The sequence below is a fragment of the Saccopteryx bilineata genome, chromosome 1, assembly GCF_036850765.1.
Source record: "Saccopteryx bilineata isolate mSacBil1 chromosome 1, mSacBil1_pri_phased_curated, whole genome shotgun sequence".
NCBI classification, from domain to species: Eukaryota; Metazoa; Chordata; class Mammalia; order Chiroptera; family Emballonuridae; genus Saccopteryx; species Saccopteryx bilineata.
The window spans coordinates 132,589,145-132,609,466 of NC_089490.1; the positions used below are offsets into that span (position 1 = coordinate 132,589,145).

General features: G+C 47.8%; 1 protein-coding gene across 3 annotated transcripts in view; it reads right to left on the reverse strand.

Annotated features, from left to right (window-relative positions):
* Positions 1–20,322, reverse strand: part of DPYSL2 (dihydropyrimidinase like 2) — a 117,527-nt gene that overhangs the window by 62,867 nt on the left and 34,338 nt on the right. The window contains exons 1-3 of one of the 3 annotated variants that reach the window (XM_066267021.1): positions 15,232–15,557; positions 11,613–11,701; positions 9,096–9,280 (exon numbers count right to left, since the gene is read on the reverse strand). In XM_066267021.1, coding sequence (XP_066123118.1) covers positions 9,096–9,280; positions 11,613–11,701; positions 15,232–15,270 — 313 coding nt within the window. In that variant the 5' untranslated portion in view covers positions 15,271–15,557. Of the gene's footprint in view, positions 1–9,095; positions 9,281–11,612; positions 11,702–14,833; positions 14,965–15,231; positions 15,558–20,322 lie in introns of those variants that run through there. The other 2 variants (XM_066267030.1, XM_066267011.1) reach the window with 2 other exon arrangements.

Below are 20,322 nucleotides of genomic sequence, written 5' to 3' on the forward strand. Positions count from 1 at the left end.
TTAGATGGTAGATATTATATTCGATAAATAATAAGATTTAGATAGACAACAGTAGCTTAGATAGCTAGATATATAAACTAGATAGGATACATCAGTGGTCGGCAAACCACGGCTCACGAGCCACATGCGTCTCTTTGGCCCCTTGAGTGTGGCTCTTCCACAAAATATCACGTGCAGGGACAACCTCGATAAGGAATGTACCTACCTATACAGTTTAAATTTAAAAAATTTGGCTCTCAAAAGAAATTTCAATCGTTGTACTGTTGATATTTGGTTCTGTTGACTAATGAAGTTTGCCGACCACTGGGAGAGATGATAAATTATAGACATGGATGACAGACTGGATGATGACTGAGAATTAGATGTTGGATAGATAAAAACCTAGATAGATTCACGTAAGTACCAGAAGTGTCACAGTTACTATCTTTAAATAGTATGGTACAAATAATTTCACTCATCACATATCCCTGAGAAACAGGAAATCTGTTGTCTCCAGTTTATAACATGGAACTAGCCATCTGGAAAGATTTTAGGTGGGCACACTCAAACAAAAAGTACTAGCAAGGGAAACTAGACGTAGATCTTCTGATGCTGGGAGTGTGCCCATCCTGGCCTGTGGCCACCTGCAGTCTGGCCCTCTGATGCGGGTGCAGAGCTTTCCCCGGCTGGGAGAGGGGCCGGGACACGGGTCTCCACAGCTGCCTCCAGAGCCTGTGAGTCTACGTGATTACCAGGTTCTTTTGATTCTTCCCTCGCAGGCTCCCCACAAGGAAGGACTCCAGTTCTGACCTATCATTAGAGGGAGAGTAGGTCATAAACACCACTGATTCAACGCAAAGGCAGCAGGGTTTTCTCGGGGAAACCAGCACAGCAGGTGGCCCACAGGGCTGGGGATGGCAGCCCCATTCCAGCAGCACTCTGCCTATATCTCTCCCTCCCTCCCATCCCACCAGCAGCCCTACTCCTGCTCACCACCTCTCATCTTACTAACTCCAAGTCCTAACCACTGTCCCATTTAGCCAAGTAAAACCTCAGGACACCAAAACCAGCAACTGAGGGGGGGGGGGGGGGAGGGCGCTGATGGGGACACTAGCTCTCCCTGCCCTGCTTCAGAAGCTTCGAGAGGGCACCTGGCTACCAACCCCACCACCACCCATGTCACAAAAATCTCCTCTCCTCCCCTTTAAAGAGGACAGGGCACAGCAAGGAACGGAGGGCAGAGGTGTGACACCTCTAGCTTTCAGAACACCTTGGCTGACATCCACTCAGTTTCTGGGCAAGTCCAACTGTTGGAACTGCTACCTGGATCCACGGCTCTTACCCTAGATCTGAAAGTACCGAAGCCCAGGCCCACCAGGAACAATGGAGCCAGAAGTTCTGGTCTCTGTATTTTATGAAAACTCCACGGGAGATTCTAGTGTGCACTCGAGATTTATAACTACTGCCCTGGCTCAGTGCAAAATCCCTTCCACCAGATAGTCAGCCTCGGGCACAGAGACCCAGCCCCCACGCACCCTCTCGATCATTAGGGGACATTTAGTCACATTCAAAGAAAGCTGCCTCTCAAATAGGTTAACCAGAACTCTAACTTCTACTCACAGCCCTGCCGCTGTATCATCACTATAGCAGTAAGACAGACTAAAAGCAAGGAATTTGGGTAAATGGCTTCACCCAACAAAAGCAGCAAGCCAAAGGCAGAGCCCTCAAAACCCAAAGAAATAAATAATCATTTTCCCAAGAAGAAATAAATAGATTGTCTCAAAAAGGGGAAGAGGGAAAGAAGAGGAGAGGGCCTCAAATGGAGTGGGGTGACTTGGGGCCAGAGCTAGGCATAGTAGATAGGAAACTGCAAGTGCCTTGGCCAACCACTCCCCAAAACACCTTTTCCTTTAAAACACGGAGTACCATTAATTCACTAAAGAAAGAGTATTCCCCTATTATGGGCTTTCACAAAAAGCAGAGCAAACCAATGCAAGCCTACGCAGGGGAAACGAAATGAGTGTTCTCTCTCGGTTCCCGTCTTGAGCAGAAGGAGATACACTAAACAAAACCACTGAGAAGTTTCAGTGTGGTGGTTAGGAGATTTCGGAAGTTACAGAGTGGGTATGTTCCTTCTTACTGAACATGCTTTTCCCTACTCCCCCCACATGGGAGCTGTGCAGGGTCCCGGCTTTGCAGGGAAGCTGAGCAACGGGAGACAGGCAGTGAGGTAGTGGGGTGGTTTCCTAGCTGTGCTGCCCACGCCGTTGGCTTCCCCAGAGGGGCTGCTAAGAGGGGCGGATGGCGAGAAAGGGAACAAGGCCCTGGGTTCCCCCACAGCCCACCGTTCCTGCCAGAGCAGCTCTGCCTTAGGACGTCTTATCTGCCAGGTAAGATTTCATACAGAAAAAGGGTGGCCGCAGAAAAACAACGTGAGAGCGAGCAACAGCATAAGGAGCAATGGAGAGGAGGTTTGGGTCCCACCTCAGTTAGCTGCTGGCTGGACAGCCGGCACAGGCAGTGGCCGTGTGTGATGGAGGCCACATAAAAAAGGAAATCCAGGAGTCTCTGCCTAGGCCACTCAGCTGAGACAGAACGGGGTATCCTTGAACACACATGTGCCACTGCAGTTCTTACCTAGCCAAGCGGAACCCTGAGCCCATGGGATGCTGACCATTGAGAGCCTGTCCCTCACATCCTAAGGCGAGGAAGACTTCATGAAGCCCCACAATCCCACTTTCCCCACAACCTCTTCGGCTCTGGCTATCACTCTGTGCAACAGGCTTGACAAGAAGTCCCCAACAGTCTGCACATCCCACTCAACGGGAAGCCAGAGAATAGTCTCTGGGAGCATCGAGCACTGAAAACCGCCCCCAGTATAGCACTCACAGGCAGAGCCAGGACTGAATGGGGGGCGGGAGTGCAGGAGCCATCCTGAGAGGAAGACCCATGCTCTATGTGGGCTGTGGAGATCTCCAAAGCTGCCAGCTCTCAGACTGGGAGCAGGCAAGAAACCTTGGGAAGATTAGGGTAAATGCCAGTGTCTGTGACATAGGACATCGGGATCCAAACAGAAATGTCCTGCTCTGGAAGGGCCTAGCAGACCCTAACCCCACCAGGCTAGGGGGATAGGAGGTGGAGCCCAACCCAGGGGCCTCCATCACAAGAAAAGCATGTAGTCAAGTGCGTGTGCTGGGCCTCCAGGAACGGCTGTGCCATTGCTTAGGACACACTATCTTTTTCACTGTCTTCCTCCATTCTGCTCAGCACCAGGTGTTAGGTGATCAGCCCAGGGAGTGGACAGATACTTCCAGTCCAGCCATTCATGGCTGACATTTTCTCTGAAACTCCTGAGCGGGCCCAGTCCCATGGTGTCTGCGTGCAGAAGTCACTCGTGTCCTCAGGCGCAATGTATGAGCTCAGCCACGTAGGACCGGAGGGAGCAGACAGAGAGCCTATACCAGCAGCCATCGGATAACGTGGCTTTCTAATCACCAGGCCACGGGCAGATTTTGTGGTGACAACTCTGGTCCTAGACTTTGAAACTTTAGTCTGATGTGGTTGGGCTATTCTGTCAACATTTTCTAACCCAACTCAAATGAATGATGCAAAGGGAATAATCAAAGTATCAATTACAGACACATTCATATTATGGCGTGTGTGTTCACACACGTGTACTCGTCAGAAGCAAGGAGCAAACCCAAATGCCACAGGGCTGAAGAAATGACAAGCAGTGGTGTGCCAGTGACACCAAGCCACGTCTCCACGGGAAAGCCCAGCCAGCAGGGCCCGGGCAGCCACCTTGCCTGCTCTCAGACTGCCGGCCACAGGGCGCAGCTCTTCAGAAGGAGCTGGGACAAGCCCAGGGGGTCTGGGAATGAGCACCGAGTCTGCCTTGGTGCTCAGGGCCACTCCTCGAGCAGGTGTGCCCCTGTGCATTCAGACACAAGCTCTCTCACAAAACGACCAGCATGAACTCTGCTATCCCCACCGCCTTCGAGGACAATCCAGATGGAGGAGCAGTCCCCATCCACAACCTCAGACTAATGCTGTGCTCTGGACTGTCCCTCCTGCCTCTCTCCCCCAACGGCTGGCGGGAACAGAGTGGCTCATGGCAGAGACTGGGGAGTGGGCACAGGAGGGGGGCGGAAACGGGGACACTGGTGAAGAGACAGCAAATACATTAACATAGGACTGTAAGCTCTCCTCCCGCCCCAGGATTCTCAGTCTGCTGGCATCACTCAGATGAAGGAGAAAATCAAGTCCTATTAGCATATCCATCCATCCCTCCACCCATCCACCCATCCATCCATCCATCTGCCCATTAACCCCTCCGTCCGTTCATCCCTCCATCCCTGCATCCACCCATCCAACAGCAGTGACACAGCAGGGGGCAGAGGGATGGAATATTAAAACGAGACAGAGGAGCCTTGACCAAAGTGTAACACAAGATGAACTGTCCTAAGAGCCAGGGGATAAAGGCCCAACTTTTGCCAAGGTGCCTAGAAGCAACAGTAGATTTCAGTGAACAGGGCTGAGCAGAGGCTTTGAGACAGAGGTGGCAGCTAAGCTGGGCCTCAAAGGATAAAGAAGGTTGCTATGGGCAGAGAGAAGGAAAGGGCATTCCTGACTGAGGTGACAAAGTGAGTGCAGGCCTGGCCACATCACAGAGGGCTCTGCTCCTGGGCTGCACTGTCCGAGCAAGAAGAGCCACGGAGGGTCCCTGAGGAGGGAGGGATGCGATCGACGCTGTGTTCGAGAAACAGCTGAGGCTGCAGAGGCCAGATATGGGGGTGGGCAGCGAGACACTCAGAAGGCAAGGAGGTGACTGAGGTCTGAGTCAAGGGCAGTAAAGAAATGGGTATAAGAAATAACACGGAGACAATAGAGATTCACTGCAGCCCAGGGTGACTGTGGGTTTAAGCCAGCATGACAGTGAGGGTAGCCTACCCAGGGCTGCAGGGAGGTGACTGAGGCATCCCCAAGACCCACATGCGGAAGGTCAATGATGAGTCCAGAGTTCAGGAATCAGGGCCCTTCCCAGTGTGGCAGTAGCTGTCTGTCCTTGCCTCCCCTGTGCTCAACTCCCATCCTGATCTCTGCTGGCTGGCGCCCAAGGGGAGGGGAAGACGCCGGGGTTCCATATCCTCTAAGAGAAAACCTGGGATTCAGGTGAGCAGAAATGACCATCGGGCTCTCATCTCTGAGCTGTGGCTCCCGCTCTTTGGAGATATAGACTCCACAGGGCCGGCATGGACCCCAGAGATCCATACTTTCAGACAACAATCACCAGATTCAAATGCAGATTCACAGGCCCCACCAGCAGGTTCTCTCTGCTTCCACAGGTCGGGTGGAGCTCAGCAAGCTGAGTATTTTAAGATGCACCTGAGTGATACCAGGGTACAGTCTGCTGACAGTGCTCAGCCAATTCTTGCTCCCAGCAAAGGTCAGGTCGGACCCTTGGCTGCTGAAGCCTCTTTCTCTGGGCCTACTGAGAAAGCAGAAATACCGTGTGTGTGTGTTTGGGGTGGAGGTGGGGTCTCTGGAGATGGGAGCTTGCTGGCCCCTAACATGAGATGAGTAATACTAACTTCCACATCTGGGAGCTTACTACTATGGCCGGTGCCCTTCTGACGCCTTCAAGTCACCATCTGCAACACTTTCCCCATTTTGCTGTTGAGGTAACTGAGGCTTACAGACAAGTCATCCAGCTGGTGGTGGTGGAGCCAGAACTGCAGGTGTGTATTCCACGCCTGCCACCTGCCTGAAGCACAGGGAGAGTGCTGGCAAGTTATAACCTTCCCTGGCCTCCATCTTCCCTTCTACAAAGTGGAAAGAACCTTTCCCACCTGCTTCCTGCAGGCTCTGGGGTTTTATCAAGGATGACTGCAACACCACAGAAAAGCCAGCAGCATCTCCCCCAAGCAGCACCCTGCCACCTCCGGGACCCTTCAAGCAGTCTGCATGCTGCCTGCAGGGCATGTCTGGAGCCTCTGCCCACTCACCACTGGATGGAGGGGGACAGGGTGTTCCTTCTGCCCCGCACTGAGTGCCCTGTACAAAGGTCTCACTATGCAAGTCTCAACAGAAGCCTCTATTTGATGGCAATAATATTATGTTCTGAGGCTGACGTATCACTTCTACTTTTAAACTGGGAGTATTCGGCTACATCTTCTGCAGGCACTGCCATTTCAGACAGAAATGGAGCCTCCAGACTCAGAAACTCGAGACAAAGGAGGTGCATGCTTTGTCTGCAATTTTGCACCTGAATCTCTTCCAAGTGGTCCAAGCATTTATTTTTGGCCTCGGTGCTCGTTCAAGAAGCTTCGATCTCATCGAAGAAGCAGAGAGATCGTAGATACCAATCTTTCTCTTTGCAAGGCTCCCCCACTCACATCAAGATTTCCTCATCTGCACTCTTACCAGGAGATATCCTGAGGGAAAGCCAGGCTTGTAGAATTCTCTAGAGCAGTGGTCCCCAACCCCCGGGCCACGGACCGGTACCGGTCCACAGAGAAAGAATAAATAACTTACATTATTTCCGTTTTATTTATATTTAAGTCTGAACGATGTTTTATTTTTAAAAAATGACCAGATTCCCTCTGTTATATCCATCTAAGACTCATTCTTAATGCTTGTCTCGGTCACATGATATATTTATCCGTCCCACCCTAAAGGCCGGTCCGTGAAAAAATTTTCTGACATTAAACTGGTCCGTAGCCCAAAAAAGGTTGGGGACCACTGCTCTAGAGGTCAAGAAGCACAGGTGGTAATTTGTAAAAGGAGTTAACATTTTTCTCTGGCTATAAAAGCAGTGGAGTTTGATGTGTGATAACTCTGATCACATCCCTGCCATGTCTGATGACTTTTGTTCTCTGGAGTTCACTCATTAAATCCCTCCCCCTTTAGACTAACTAACTGCCAACTCACACCCTGCATTACAAGTGGTAGCGATCTGCTCAACTGAGCAGGGCAGGTGGTCTGACGTCTCACTTCTCCCTCATGTCCATCTGCTGACTATTCCAGGTCCCCAGGGCCAGGTGCTGGACTCCTGGGGATGCTCCTGGTCCCTGCACAGAAGGAGCCATCTGGAATGAAGGGAAAGAAGGCCATGGAGGAAGTCAAGGAATCAGCAAGACGGGATGTGCCACCTGGCGAAGGTGGCAGAAAGGGAAGGCACAGAAGGAACAAGAAGCAAGAGAGGGACCAGAGGGTGGGTCCAGTGTGAGGAATGCAGAAAACATTTGGGAGTGACAGAGAGGAGAAACAGACCAAGGGGGTCTTTCAAGTATGTCTTAGGAAAAACAGGCTCTTCTGTATCTATTGAACAAAACACATTTTATTAGAGGTGCACTGTCTTTGAGCTCAGCGAATCGTCCAATGTGGGATCATCTACTGTAGATCCTTCAGTGAGCCAACAAGCAGCTAAAGCCCAAAGATTTGAGGTGACTTGCCAAGGTCACACAGCAAGTTAAGTGTTGGAGAGAGACCAGAACTGCAGATTCCTGGCTGGGGACATTTCCACCACGCAGGGCTCCAGCCCAGCCACTCCTCCAATGGCAGATATCACTGACCACTCACTCAGGAAACATCAGCTGTGGCTTATAAACATGCTGTGATCAATGTAGAGCCGACAGAGATCCCATACAAACTCCATACCAGAGGCAGATTATAACCCTGACCTGACCTTGCAGGCTGACAGTAAACAATCTATGCTTTTCCAAACTCCAAATGTGGCTCCCCAGCTGGCCTTGGAGGAGGGGTGGAAATGCCAGGGGTGCCAAGGCCATCCTGACACCCTGAAAAAAGGACTCTTCCTACTACTATGCCAGGGTCCCAAGGCGTGTGTGCAGGGCCTCCCTTAAGAATGCCCCCACTGGGCTGGGCAATGTGGCAGCAAGAAGGAGCTACTAAGGCTTGAACTCGGTCCTTCTGGGCAGTGATGAGAAAGCTGAACCAGGAGAGTGGTCCCTGATCCTCAGACACACAGAAGACTGGGATGGAGAGAACACCAGGAGGTGAGCCTGTGATTTAAAATGCAGGGGAGCTCAGACAAGGAGGGGCTAGCAGGGCAACGTTCTTCTAGGTGGTAGCATAGAAAAGAGAAGCTTCCAGGCAAACCCCGAAGTCACAGGTAAAGAGCCCATTGTCCTGAAAAATAACCAGTTAAGACAGGTTTTCCTAAAGCATAAATAGCTAAGTTCTTTCAATGCTGACACTTCTTTTGAACTGCTAGCTTTTCAGACAGAGTGTATGTTGATTTTTATTTTTTGGATAAAAAAAATTTTTTTAACATATCTGTCTCTTGGGTCACTGTGCAGCTTGCCTACCTCCTCAAAAACAAAATAGTATTTGTCAAAGGGATAATCAGTAGGCATGCTAGAAACTGACCATTCACAAGCAAACTCCTAATATGTGTGCTATGACCCCCCAAAATGTAAATATATTTTAGATTTGGTAGAATAAAAAGCAGAAATAAATCCTTCAGAGTGAGACATGAAGGGCACCTGGCTGTTGGTGGAAGCAATTTTCTCATCTAAACAATAATTCATATTATCTATGGGTCCTTCTCCAAGCAGGGCTGACCAATTCCATTGATGTCAAATGTAGGCCAGGAAGAACTGCCCCTATTTGATTTTCTTATCAGAAGGATAGATTCTTGGTGCAACCTTCGCAGCTCCGCACCCTCATTCCAAGAAGATGCACCCTTAGGAATTCTTTAAAAATCAGAATTGAATAATTATGAGCAAGAACTCAAAATTGGAAACTTTGAAGATTACTCTGAAGGTTTTCAAAGTAACCACTATCACATCACATTTTCAAGTTAATTTTTGTCTAAAAGTTCTCAAACAGAGAAAGCAAGAAACCACCCTTTTTATCCTATCACAGTTCTCTAAATTCATATTCTCAAATTCCACTGGAGAAGTCAGAGTTGGACAGAAAACGCGAGTTAGAACACAGACAACCCCCAGCCCGCTGCATGCCCCCCCCTTATGTGGCGGACCAATCCGGTACTCAGTTCAACAATTTCTAGAAGGAAAGAGTCCAACAACACAGACTCATTTTCCCATGATAAAGGCTCCCGGTGCGAAGATTATTATTTGAAGCTGTCTTACTGATCATGGTGGTTCCACCAGCCAAGGCCGCCTTGGTGCCTTGGAAGAAGTCATCAGCAGAAGTCATTCCCTGGTCAGGCATCTGGAAGTGGGTGTGGACATCAATCCCTCCAGGAATCACCATCCTGGAATGGGCCTCAATGGTCTTCACGCCTCCTGGCACAATCAGATTTTCTCCTATTTGCCTAAAGAGAGCGGGTGACAATGGTGGTAAATGAATTGTCCGTCAATCAAATGAAATCTGACAGACTCTTCCATCAAGCCTTAACCTATCCTTCCCTAGACTTTCCAGTTTCTGTAATTATTCATAATGTGCACTCCCCACTCCCTACTCTCAACTCAGAGGCAATGCAGTGCTTACTAGTAAACAAAAGTTAAATAAGGCATCACAGGCCCCATCAAAGAGGCTTAGTTAAAAAGAGAGAGAGAGAGAGAGAGACTTAGTTACCAGAAAACTCCTAAGGTCAAGTGATAACAAGGTCCCAAGAAATTTACATAAAATGCCACTACACTTTCTCTACATACACAGGGTTGAGCTAATTATCCTATAGCCATTTCCTCCAAACCTGGCTACCACCACAAACACATGTTTTTACCAGACCCTTTGCAATATAGAGAAAATAGGAAGGAAGCAAATCAACAAATAAATAAGTGAACACTGATTAAAACAATTTGAAAATTTGGAAGCAGGTCATTAGCAACTCAGACAACAAGGCAGGAACACTAACATTCCTTATGTTGAGGGACATGGATTCATTTCCAATTAAAAATCATCTGTGCTACATCTCTCTACATGTTGTTTAAAAAAAAGTAATCAAGAAGTTGATAAAATTCACAAACAAATTAGTGAGGACCAAAAATAGCACTCAGGCTTGTTCACTTCTCTGCCAGTGTCTTTCTGTTAGACCAGATCATACTGCCTTCTAACTGGGCGGAAATGGACAGGCACATCACGGTATGCGAGAACCTGGGGCTGAGTCTGTCAAACGCACATGGAGAGAACATTAAACGTGGAAATGGTTAGACCTATTTTAGGTTCATAAATCAGGGTGTGAGTTTCCAGGCAACAGACACATCCACTCATTTTCCACTCCTCAGGACCCATTTACTGTAGCATTTGATGAATGCTGCTTATTCAAAAGATGTCATCTGCGGCAGTGTTTGTCTTCAGACAGATGTAGCTATTTCTCTTGAGCCCTATGAGCTATTCCAGTTAGAAGGGCACAAGGATGCTGGTATGTACTACCTTAACCCTCTAGAATCCAAAATATATACCATCATGCAATAACTGCTCTGTTGTTAGTAACACAATACACAATCAGCACAAGGACGGTCTTATTGGTGTTTGTTGGCACTTAAAGAATGAAACCTAAAATTCCCTCAGGATGAGGCAATAATCTGTCTGTGTACTTAGTAATTCATTTGTTGTCCTTTGGCCCTAACCACTTGGATTCTTGATTCAGAAAGGAGATGTACTATCTGGATAGAAGAAGTACTCCACATTTGTGTCCTTTGATTGATCAAGCCACGTGAACAACTATACTGCTCACAAAAATTAGGGGATATTTCAAAATGAATAGGCAGCGATTAAATATCCCCTAATTTTTGTGAACTGTGTACATTCTAGGAAAATCTATTTTTTTAAAACTTTTTTTTAAAATTTATTTTAGAGAGGAGGGCAGAGGGAGGAGCAGGAAGCATAAAGTCTTATATGTGCCTTGACCAGGCAAGCCTGGGGTTTCGAACTGGCAACTTCAGCATCCCAGGTCAACACTCTATCCACTGCGCCACCACAGGTCATAGGAAAATCTTTAATAGAGTCAATAGATCCTAAACCAAGTATTTGAGCTGGCAACAAAAAGATATTGTGTCACCTGGGTTAAAAATACTAAATTACATAATGCATAAGGAAGTGGGTGTGTGCATGTAATTGTGGCTTTGAATTCCTTAAATCTGAGCTTTCAAATTCACTAATTACTACCCATCAAAATGGGCTTACATAGATATTAAGCCACTTTTTTTTTTTTTTTGGTGACAGAAACAGAGAGAGAGAGACAGAGAGAGGGACAGGTAGGCAGGGAGAGAGATGAGAAGTAAAAATTCTTTGTTGCAGCTCCTCAGTTGTTGTTCAGTGATTGCTTTCTCATACGTGCCTTGACCGGGGGACTACAACAGGGCAGAGTGACCCCTGCTCAAGCCAGTGACCTTAGGCTTCAAACCAGTGACCTTGGGCTTCAAACCAGTGACCATGGGGTCATGTCTACTATCCCACACTCAAGGCAGCAACCCTGTGCTCAAGCTGGATGAGCCCATGCTCAAGCCAGCAACCTTGAGGTTTTGAACCTGGGTCCCCTGCATCCCAGTTGGGACATTCTGTCCACTGTGCCACTGCCTGGTCAGACATACTAAGTCACTTTTTGAAGTCACTAAAGCTTGATACTATGTGTGTGAATTGTAGGTAATGCTTGGGAATACTGGAAAGTACTCGAATTGTTCTATATAATGAGTTATACTTACTTGATCAACCCATCTTCCATGTATATGTCTGCATAGAACGACTGGTCATCATTAACGATTTTACCTCCTTTGATCAGAAGACGATCACTCTGAAATAGAAATGTAATAAGGTCACCATGCAAACCTGCCCCACGAGAAACATTGGTACTAAGATAAATGAACTAAGGACACATTTTCACTGTTTCAAAGTGATGATCAAAATGAGCCAAATTTGGAAAAGTTCAGTGACAATGATAAAACTATGTGGCATCCTATTCATCAACTGATGAGTCAGAACATTAAAAACAAAACAAAACTCTTTCCCAAAGACAATACTCTTTAAATGGCTTTAGGCTAAACTTCATTTAAAAAAAAAAAATACACCCACATGTAGGGAAGTCAACTCTTGGCAAGCTTTGTGTCGGGAAAAATTAACCAAAAGTCTGTTGTCATGGCAAACTCAACACAAACACACTTGGTTCCACCATAACAAGATTTCAATTCAGCACAGTGATTATATTTGCATTTCATTTTGAGGTAAATTGGGCAACTGCAGCCAAGAGAGAAAAAAACATTTCAAGCATGCACTGTTTTAACTATTAAGCTGTTAAGGAAGAGATAAAGTTTTATGATAAGTAGATGAGATAGTTAAGTTCTAAAACCTAACACGACTATAAATCATTGGTGCACTTACAATACAGTGTTAAAAAAAGGATATATATATATATATATGAATGACAAGCAGCACAGGAGGGCTAGGAATGCAATGAAAATGTTACATTATGACTGATCTCTATCCCAAAGGCTGCTGATAGAATGGAATGTTAAAATCCTGTATTCAATGGATACACACCTGTGCTATTCCACACTGGGTTGAAAAGTTACAAGTTAAACCACCGGTAGTCCTCTTAATATGCAAAATATTTCAAAGGAGTGGCACTCATCTTGACAATGGTTAACTCAAAATTGTTAAACAATCTTCTCAGCAAGTACTATCTATATTTAGCACCTACCAAAGAAAATATTACAGCAAGTTTATAATAAAAATATATATAAACCACAAAGGACCCAAGAAGATTTTTTTTTTTTTTACAGAGACAGAGTCTGAGAGAGGGATGAGAAGTATCAATCATTCGTTTTTCGTGTGACACCTTAGTTGTTCATTGGTTGCTTTCTCCTATGTGCCTTGACCGTGGGGCTACAGCAGACCGAGTAACCCCTGCTCAAGCCAGTGACCTTGAGTCCAAGCTGATGAGCTTTGCTCAAACCAGATGAGCCCGCACTCAAGCTGGCAACCTCAGGGTCTCGAACCTGGGTCCTCCGCATCTCTATCCACTGCGCCACCGCCTGGTCAAGCCAAGAAGATTCTTTTACACCAAAATGTGCATGTGGGTTTACAAAGTATTTATTGTTTCTTTAACATAATGAAAAACAGTAAGATCATTTAAATTTTGTACATTTCATCCTGCTGTAGATTTTGGAAAGTCAAATGGGACTAAATAGTCAACAATGCCTGCACTTGCAAAAGGTAAATATAAGAACTTTTACAAAATCCTGTCCTGTCCATGGTACACCATGTCACCAAAGCCTCAAAACAAACTGCTGTTATGGATACAGCCATATTCTTAACCCCATGACATGTAAAGAAATTGAGGCACAGGGAGGTTAAGTCACATGCCCAAGATGACTTGATCCAGTATGCTGTTCCCTGTCTACACAGATCTCCCCTCAGGATTCAGCTTTGACAGGATAAATATTGCCTGAGAAGCAAGAAGAAGCCCTGCCCTTGACCACCTGCACCCTCATTCGCTGGGCTGCGGTCCCTGTCCCAGCCATCACTGTGAATGCCCAAGCTAACATTACACCAAAAAGAAAATGAAACATCACAGCCTGTGCCTTCCAGAAGGCTTCTTACATAAGAGGCTGGCGAGATGATGTTAGGAGAGAAACCATGCTATACAGGTCCTCCACAATGCAATCAGATATTTTAAGGGTAAAGGGGGCGCTCTTTTAAAAATCGGTGTTGTTTGCTTTTTAAATTTTTTTCTCCCCACACTGTCAAAACGAAACTGCCTTTTTCATTCACAAAGACAGCAAATTATTTGAGTTTTGCAGCACATCAGCTCTCCACCACTACTCTCCAGACTCCTTCCTCTCACCGGAGACTACAGAACGTTGGGTCCCCTGCTCCGGGCTCTTTGGGATCTTGGGTCTTTGGCTTTCTACAAAATGCTAGCAGCCCTGCTCACCCTATAAAATCCTCTTCAGCTCATGCCCCCTCCCCTGTGCACTCGTTTCCTTTTCTCTCTCCTGCGGATGGATGTGTGTTGTGCATCCAGAGGAAGCTGGAGTGCCCGTGGCTAGGGAGGAAACCAGACCGAAAGCGCGCCCTCAGACCCAGCCCTGAACAAATCGACACTTTTCAAAGATTACTGCCTCAGCCCCGGGTTATATCCACCCATCAGCTGCAATCTGCGATTGCACATTATTATATAACATTTATGTGCATTTGCAATTGCACATTATTATATAACTAATTTCCTTCGCGTTCCAACCTCCCTCCGCAGGCTTTCATTTGGGGATGTAGAGAACTAGGGCTGGATAATTTTTTTTCCAGGAAAAGATGGGAGAGGATGGGCACGGTGGGAACAAGAATCTGTTCGCTGAAGCATCGCCAGTTCATCCGGCAGACGTTTCTCTCGTGACTTACAAACGGACCACCCAGGCCCCATAACTGCGCGGACAATCTCCGGCCGCCGCGATCATTGTCTGGCCGAGGCCTGGCCGAGCCATCTGCTCTGCGCGTCGCGCAGCGCCATTACCTTCCCGAGCCCGGCTCGGCGCTGTCCCCAACACCCACCCTCCCAGCCCGCTTTGTATGCGCCAACACGGACGCCTCCCTGGCTGCAGAAGGGCCAGAAACACACAAGAAAGGGAGCCCAGAGCCCCTGCCAGGGTCCCAGCCACGAACCAGAAGACGAGAAAGCCAAGAGGGCCACCAAAAATCGGTCTCTGGTCAACAAAAAGCCCACGCCTGGCCCCCACCCTTCTCTGCTCATCACCGCGTCCCTGTTTTTCCTTTCCGTGTCCACATCACCCTGGTACACTCTGCCCGTTAGCATCCCTCTGCTGTCACTATGCTACCAGGCTGAAACCCGCTTCTTTTTCTAAGGAGCCGGAGGAAGGCTCCAGAAAACCCTTTACGGTGGGGGCGGAAGAATCCATTTCCCATCTCCTCATACCGCTCCAGGAGTCCAACCTCGCAGCACGCAGCCTGGAGAACAATATCCGCGCTTCAACCATGCATATGCAATCTGGCATCCATTTGCTTACACCCCACAGGCCGGCGCTGCAGCATCTCGCTCCGACAATAAAAGGATACAGCGGATCTGGCGCGCTACCCAGGACGACCTTAGTGCACTCACGCTATTTTAATGCCTTACAAATCATGTGGCTTATCGTTCTATACGATTGCGTCTCCCACTACCACGACTGCCTTCTTTAGCAACGGGGGAGGGGACGGGGGGGTGGGCCGGGTCCCTCTTCCTCCACCACCACCCCTTTAAAAAAAAAATTCCTTAGATGTTCTGTGCCACAAAAGGTTGCTGGCCGACCGCAATTTCCCAAGTACCAAACTCACCGTGATGCGTGGAATATTTTTCTTCCCCTGATAAGACATCTCTCCTGGGAAAAAAAATAATTTCAATAGGGCAGCTTTAAATTAAAAAAAAAAAAAAAAATGCCAGGAAAGACAGTTGGTATCTTTTTTTTTTTCAGGATTGAAAAGGGTGTAACAGCTCAGCTAGTCTTTCTGATAGCAAATTCCAGGAATGTAAAAGGATAAATGCAATCTTCTGTCTCTTTCTTCTCCAACACAGCCCCAGCTAGGGCGGAAAAAAAAGAGGGAGAGAACAGGAGGGAAGGGGGTGGAAATAAACTACAGCAATAAAAGCCTCGGTTCTAGTCGGCCACCGCGGCGCATGCGCCGCCAGCCACTCCCTTTCCTCTTAGGCAAAAGCCATCCGCTTCGGGAGAGTCGAGCCCTGATTGGCCGTAATCGTGGGATATGCAAATAAAGCAGGCGGGAGGAAAGCGGCGCGAGAGCGCGAAATGCTGCAGAGTACGGCGGAGGGCGGCGGTTGCGCGGGCGCCCGAGTGGGGAGCGCGCCTTCGCGCCCTTTCTTTGGGCCAGGGCATTGGGGACTGGGGCTGGTTGCAGCCCCAGACGTAGCATCAGCAACGCAGGGGTGATCATTACCGACAGGGGGAGCCCAGCCGGAGTAGGTGGGCTTCCCAAGAAATCCAAACCGCACGCGCCCGCTCGCGCGCGCCACTGTGGATATGCGCTCGTGCGCCAATCCGCGGAGGCCGCAGCTGCAGCCCCGCGTGGGGTGACTGCACAGAACCAATGGCTTCGCTGGCGGCGAGCGCGCGACTGTCCCACCGGCCTGCGCCGTCTGGGAGGGGCGCCGGAACCCTCCTCCCGCCGACCTTACTTTTCGCGGGGGTTTGTTCATCCGCCACCCAGGAGTCGACCGGGGAATTCAAACGGGAGGGAGAGGGGCGGGCGGCCCTGGGCCTGCGAGCGGGGTTGCACGGCGTCGGCAAGGCTTCCCCAGGGCGGAAAGGGGCGGCCCGAGGGCAGGCGCCAGGATGCAGGCATCCCTGGTCTGGCAGCTGGAAACGAAAGTCTGAAGTAGAGAATGGGAGGGTGGGGAGTGGGGAGTGGGGGGTGGGCAACTGGTAAAGGCTGAAGCCCGCTGCTGGGGATGGAAACCCTGCCCTGAACCGTCCCCTGTCCCTTCAACCCACGAGGAACTTGAGGGCAGGGAACTCAGCAGCCGTCTGTTGAGGCAAAAATGGGCCAATCTAGGGTCCCTGTTCTCTTTCACAGTCACTCCCACCTAGACCCATGGGTCGCATTTCGCTGGTGCCTGCAGATCTGTTGAGAAAAGGCTGTTGGAATCACAGCGCCCAGAGAACTCGAAGAATTTACAGTGCTATCGACGGGCCTCCACACTACGTAATGAGGCAGAAAAAGAGGAGATGAATTGGAGAAGCAGCAGGAACGAAAGAAAGGAAAGCTGATGTCCCAAAAGAAGGGGAAACTGAGTCATGGAGAAAGCCTCCTGGAATCAGCGTTAAAAACGGGAGTCTTGACTCTCCAGTCAGAGACCCTCAGTCAGTTTTACAACGCGCATTCCAGGACACTCTTCTTGACACTAAGAATTGAACAGGCCTGGGACCCCATGGCTTTGCTGGTCCAAGTTAGGCTCAACTGCTCTTAGTTCCGAATCCCTGTGGAAGAAAATCGCTGGTGCAGTTGATTCCTAGCTGTCTACCAGGAATCATCTCTGGAAGGCTGCCCAAGCAGGTGCAAGAGCTAAAACCAAAGACAGCCATGTAGATCAAACAATAGCTAGATTTTCTACGTAATCTAGGCCTCCTAGCAATCATGAAAAATAAAAAGGAAGAAGGATCTATTTAATTGGCTCACACCTCAGCAAAGATTAGCCAAGTAAATACAAAATAATCCTGGGTCTTCTGTGGGCCTTTGTTCTGCCTTTTCTGCACCTGGCCACTGGATGGTTATTTGTCCATCGCAACCCAAGAGTCGACCAGGGAATTTGTCCAGAAGGTGTGAAATGCACTCTTTCACTCCTATTCCTGTAAATTCTAAGGTCCCTGGAATGAGCTGTGAGGCATGCAGGAAGCTTCACAGCTGGTTAATTCATTCAAGGTCCAATTAGCTGTGCATCTTGAAATTAAAATAAAAGTACTTCATCCTCCAACTATGTGATATATGCTAAGAGAAAAGTGAGTTGATGTCAGCAAGTGCTGGTGCCAGCCTGTGGGGGTTCAAATCACAAGTCTGAGAACACAAAATGGGCCCTCCTATCTGGGAAACTGGGGGAGGGTAGGGAGGGCCGCAAGGGGCCTATTAAATTGTAAGAAAAATACTTAGCAAGCAAGTAAATAATGAGGTTCAAATGAACTTAAAACAAAATAAGCTCTAATTATATTGCTTGTATGTATTCTTGTTATGTTTTCCTACTCCTGAATTGTTTGATCTTAATGAATTTATTATATCTTGTTAATTGCCAATTTGCCACTGAATGTTTTGCAATAGAAGTTCTCAAAAGCTTCTGTGTCAGTCTTATTTCTGTAGCCATTGATGAGGTTCTTAGTTTACAATTGACGTTTCCACTCATAAATGTCCAAAGATGTAAGGTTTCAATTGATTGGTTTGTTCTGACTAGATAGAGCCTAAGATATTTTGCACATAGAAGATAGCAAATAATTTTAAGGGATCAAGGAAAAGAACTGCCTTCCATCTGCATTTCATACTGAACTTACTGCTCAGTGCAAAGCAGAAAAGTAGAGGGGGTGGAGAGAATTGATCACCCACTCTGTACTGAGAAGTTTGTTAATAAACGTTATTTTTTACACTGTCTTCAGACAACACATTCCATGAAATTATTCTGTAATGTTTCAGATCATTATCCCCTACCAAATATTTGAACCTATTCTCAGGTGTGATATTTCCAAAATTTTAAAAAAGTAAATGTATGTCAAACATGAAAAAGCATTGTAAAGTAACCTATTCCATATATGACCCCTTCCCAAAACCCCTGCCTTCCCATACTCCTTCTGCCCCAGCACCAGAAAGAGCAAGGTGTGATGACCAAATGACACAGTACTTTAATGAAATGGTTCTCCCCCTGGCATTCTGGGTGGTCTGGGGGAAGGGAGAAGCTGCCTAATCAGATCCATGAGCAGGAGTGAGTTCTATTCAGGTGCAGTATCAGACTCTGACCGCAATCTCCTCTGCAACTCTGTCTCCCATTCCAGACACCCACGCCCTCATCCCATGCTGGGGTGCACAGATGCCCATCAACACACATACTGCTCCTTCTCAAATCTGTGCTCTACTCCCTTCACCTTTTTCCCTTCCCCCTCAACACTTCCTCTAAAAGTGAGCTTAAATAGCACTTCAATGAAGTCTGCCCCATCCTGCCTCCTAAAGGCTTAAGCACAACTTCCTGTATTCACTTCAACTGTAACACACATCCCTCCGCATTGAGATTATCTGCCCATTTCTTGCTAAAGCAGGACTCCTAGAAGCTAAAAGCTTTTCTTTCCTCTTTGTCTAGGAAACAGCACACTGTCCAATCCAGGCAGGGCCCTTAACATAAATAAATAAATGCTGCCATTGCTATGACAAGGAAAGAAGATTCTCCCACGTCACTGTCATGGTGAACTCTGACATCAACAATATCCCCAACTTGGCATTTCTCTTAGCACTGTCGCCTTGCTGGGTCTTCCTTCTTGGCAACCCAGCTCCTCTCCTGCAAGTCCCTGAAATTGCAGGAGAACCTTGTCATCATGCAGCTTATTCCTTCCTTGCATGGCTGTAGCTGCCTGAATTTAAGCTACACCTCCCCTAAACAAACTGCCATGTACCATCAAGCCTGAAAAAACAAGGTGAGTACGTCCAATCCTAAAATGAACTCCAGAATTGTACAAGGCCATCTCCAGTAATTTCTTCTCAGCACCTGTTCCCAAAGCCTTCTCTCTCCACTCTCTCATTATTCTTTGTGTATGCCTCTGTTATACCATTTATCATATTACTCCACTTACATTATACTGTCCTCATCTACACCAACGCCAAGTAAGCATGACTTTCCTTCCATTTAAAGTTGGAGCTCACAGAGACTAGGAGCTCTTTCAAAAGCCTTATTCATGTTGTACCCTATTTTGGGCCCAGCGGGGTGATGGTTGAGGAAGGGTAGGATGCATGGATGGATGTCCAAGTGATGACTGCCAATCAGTGTTTTTTTGTTTTTGTGACAGAGAGAGTCAGAGAGAGGGACAGATAAGGACAGACAGCCAGGAAGGGAGAGAGATGAGAAACATCAATTCTTTATTGCGGCTCCTTAGTTGTTCATTGATTGCTTTCTCATATGTGCCTTGACCGCGGGCCTTCAGCAGACTGAGTGATCCCTTGCTCGAGCCAGCGACCTTGGGCTCAAGCTAGTGAGCCTTGCTCAAACCAGATGAGCCCACGCTCAAGCTGGCGACCTCGGGGTCTCAAACCTGGGTCCTCCACATCCCAGTCTGATGCTCTATCCACTGCACCACTGCCTGGTCAAGCCCAATCAGTGTTTTTTAAGATGTGGGCATCATATAACCTGCTGGGAACTGGGGATGGGGAGATGAAGTGCTGTCACTCGGGTGCTGCCAGGTGACCAGCTGCTTTCAGTTCCTCAGCACCCTGCCCAGTCTGTGTCCCGTCCAGGGCCAGGCTCGCCACTGCTCTTGGTTTCATCTTCCCACTTTGAAAAGCAAGAGTAGCCATTTCTGTTTCTGTGGCCCCACCTGGGCCTCTGCAGAAGTGTAACGTTCAGGATGTCACAGAGCAGGGAAACTCCAAAACAGAAATCGCTAACAGGAAGAACAGAGCCTAGATCTGACCAAGAAAAGATACCCCTAGAGCAGGGGCTATGGCCTCAGATGCAGCCTGCAGAGAAGTTTTCAAAATAACACAGTGGTAAAGAGAAGATACCAGAATTCTTTGCCCAAAATTGAAGGCTTGTAATAAGACACTTGAGCTGGAAGCGGTGCCTTCTTCTCTGAGGCTGGAACCAGGCAGTGATGGGCATTTCCTTTGTGCATGTCGCCCTGAAGGGGCAGAGTCTACAGAGGGACAGGTTCAAGCCTGCCTACGACC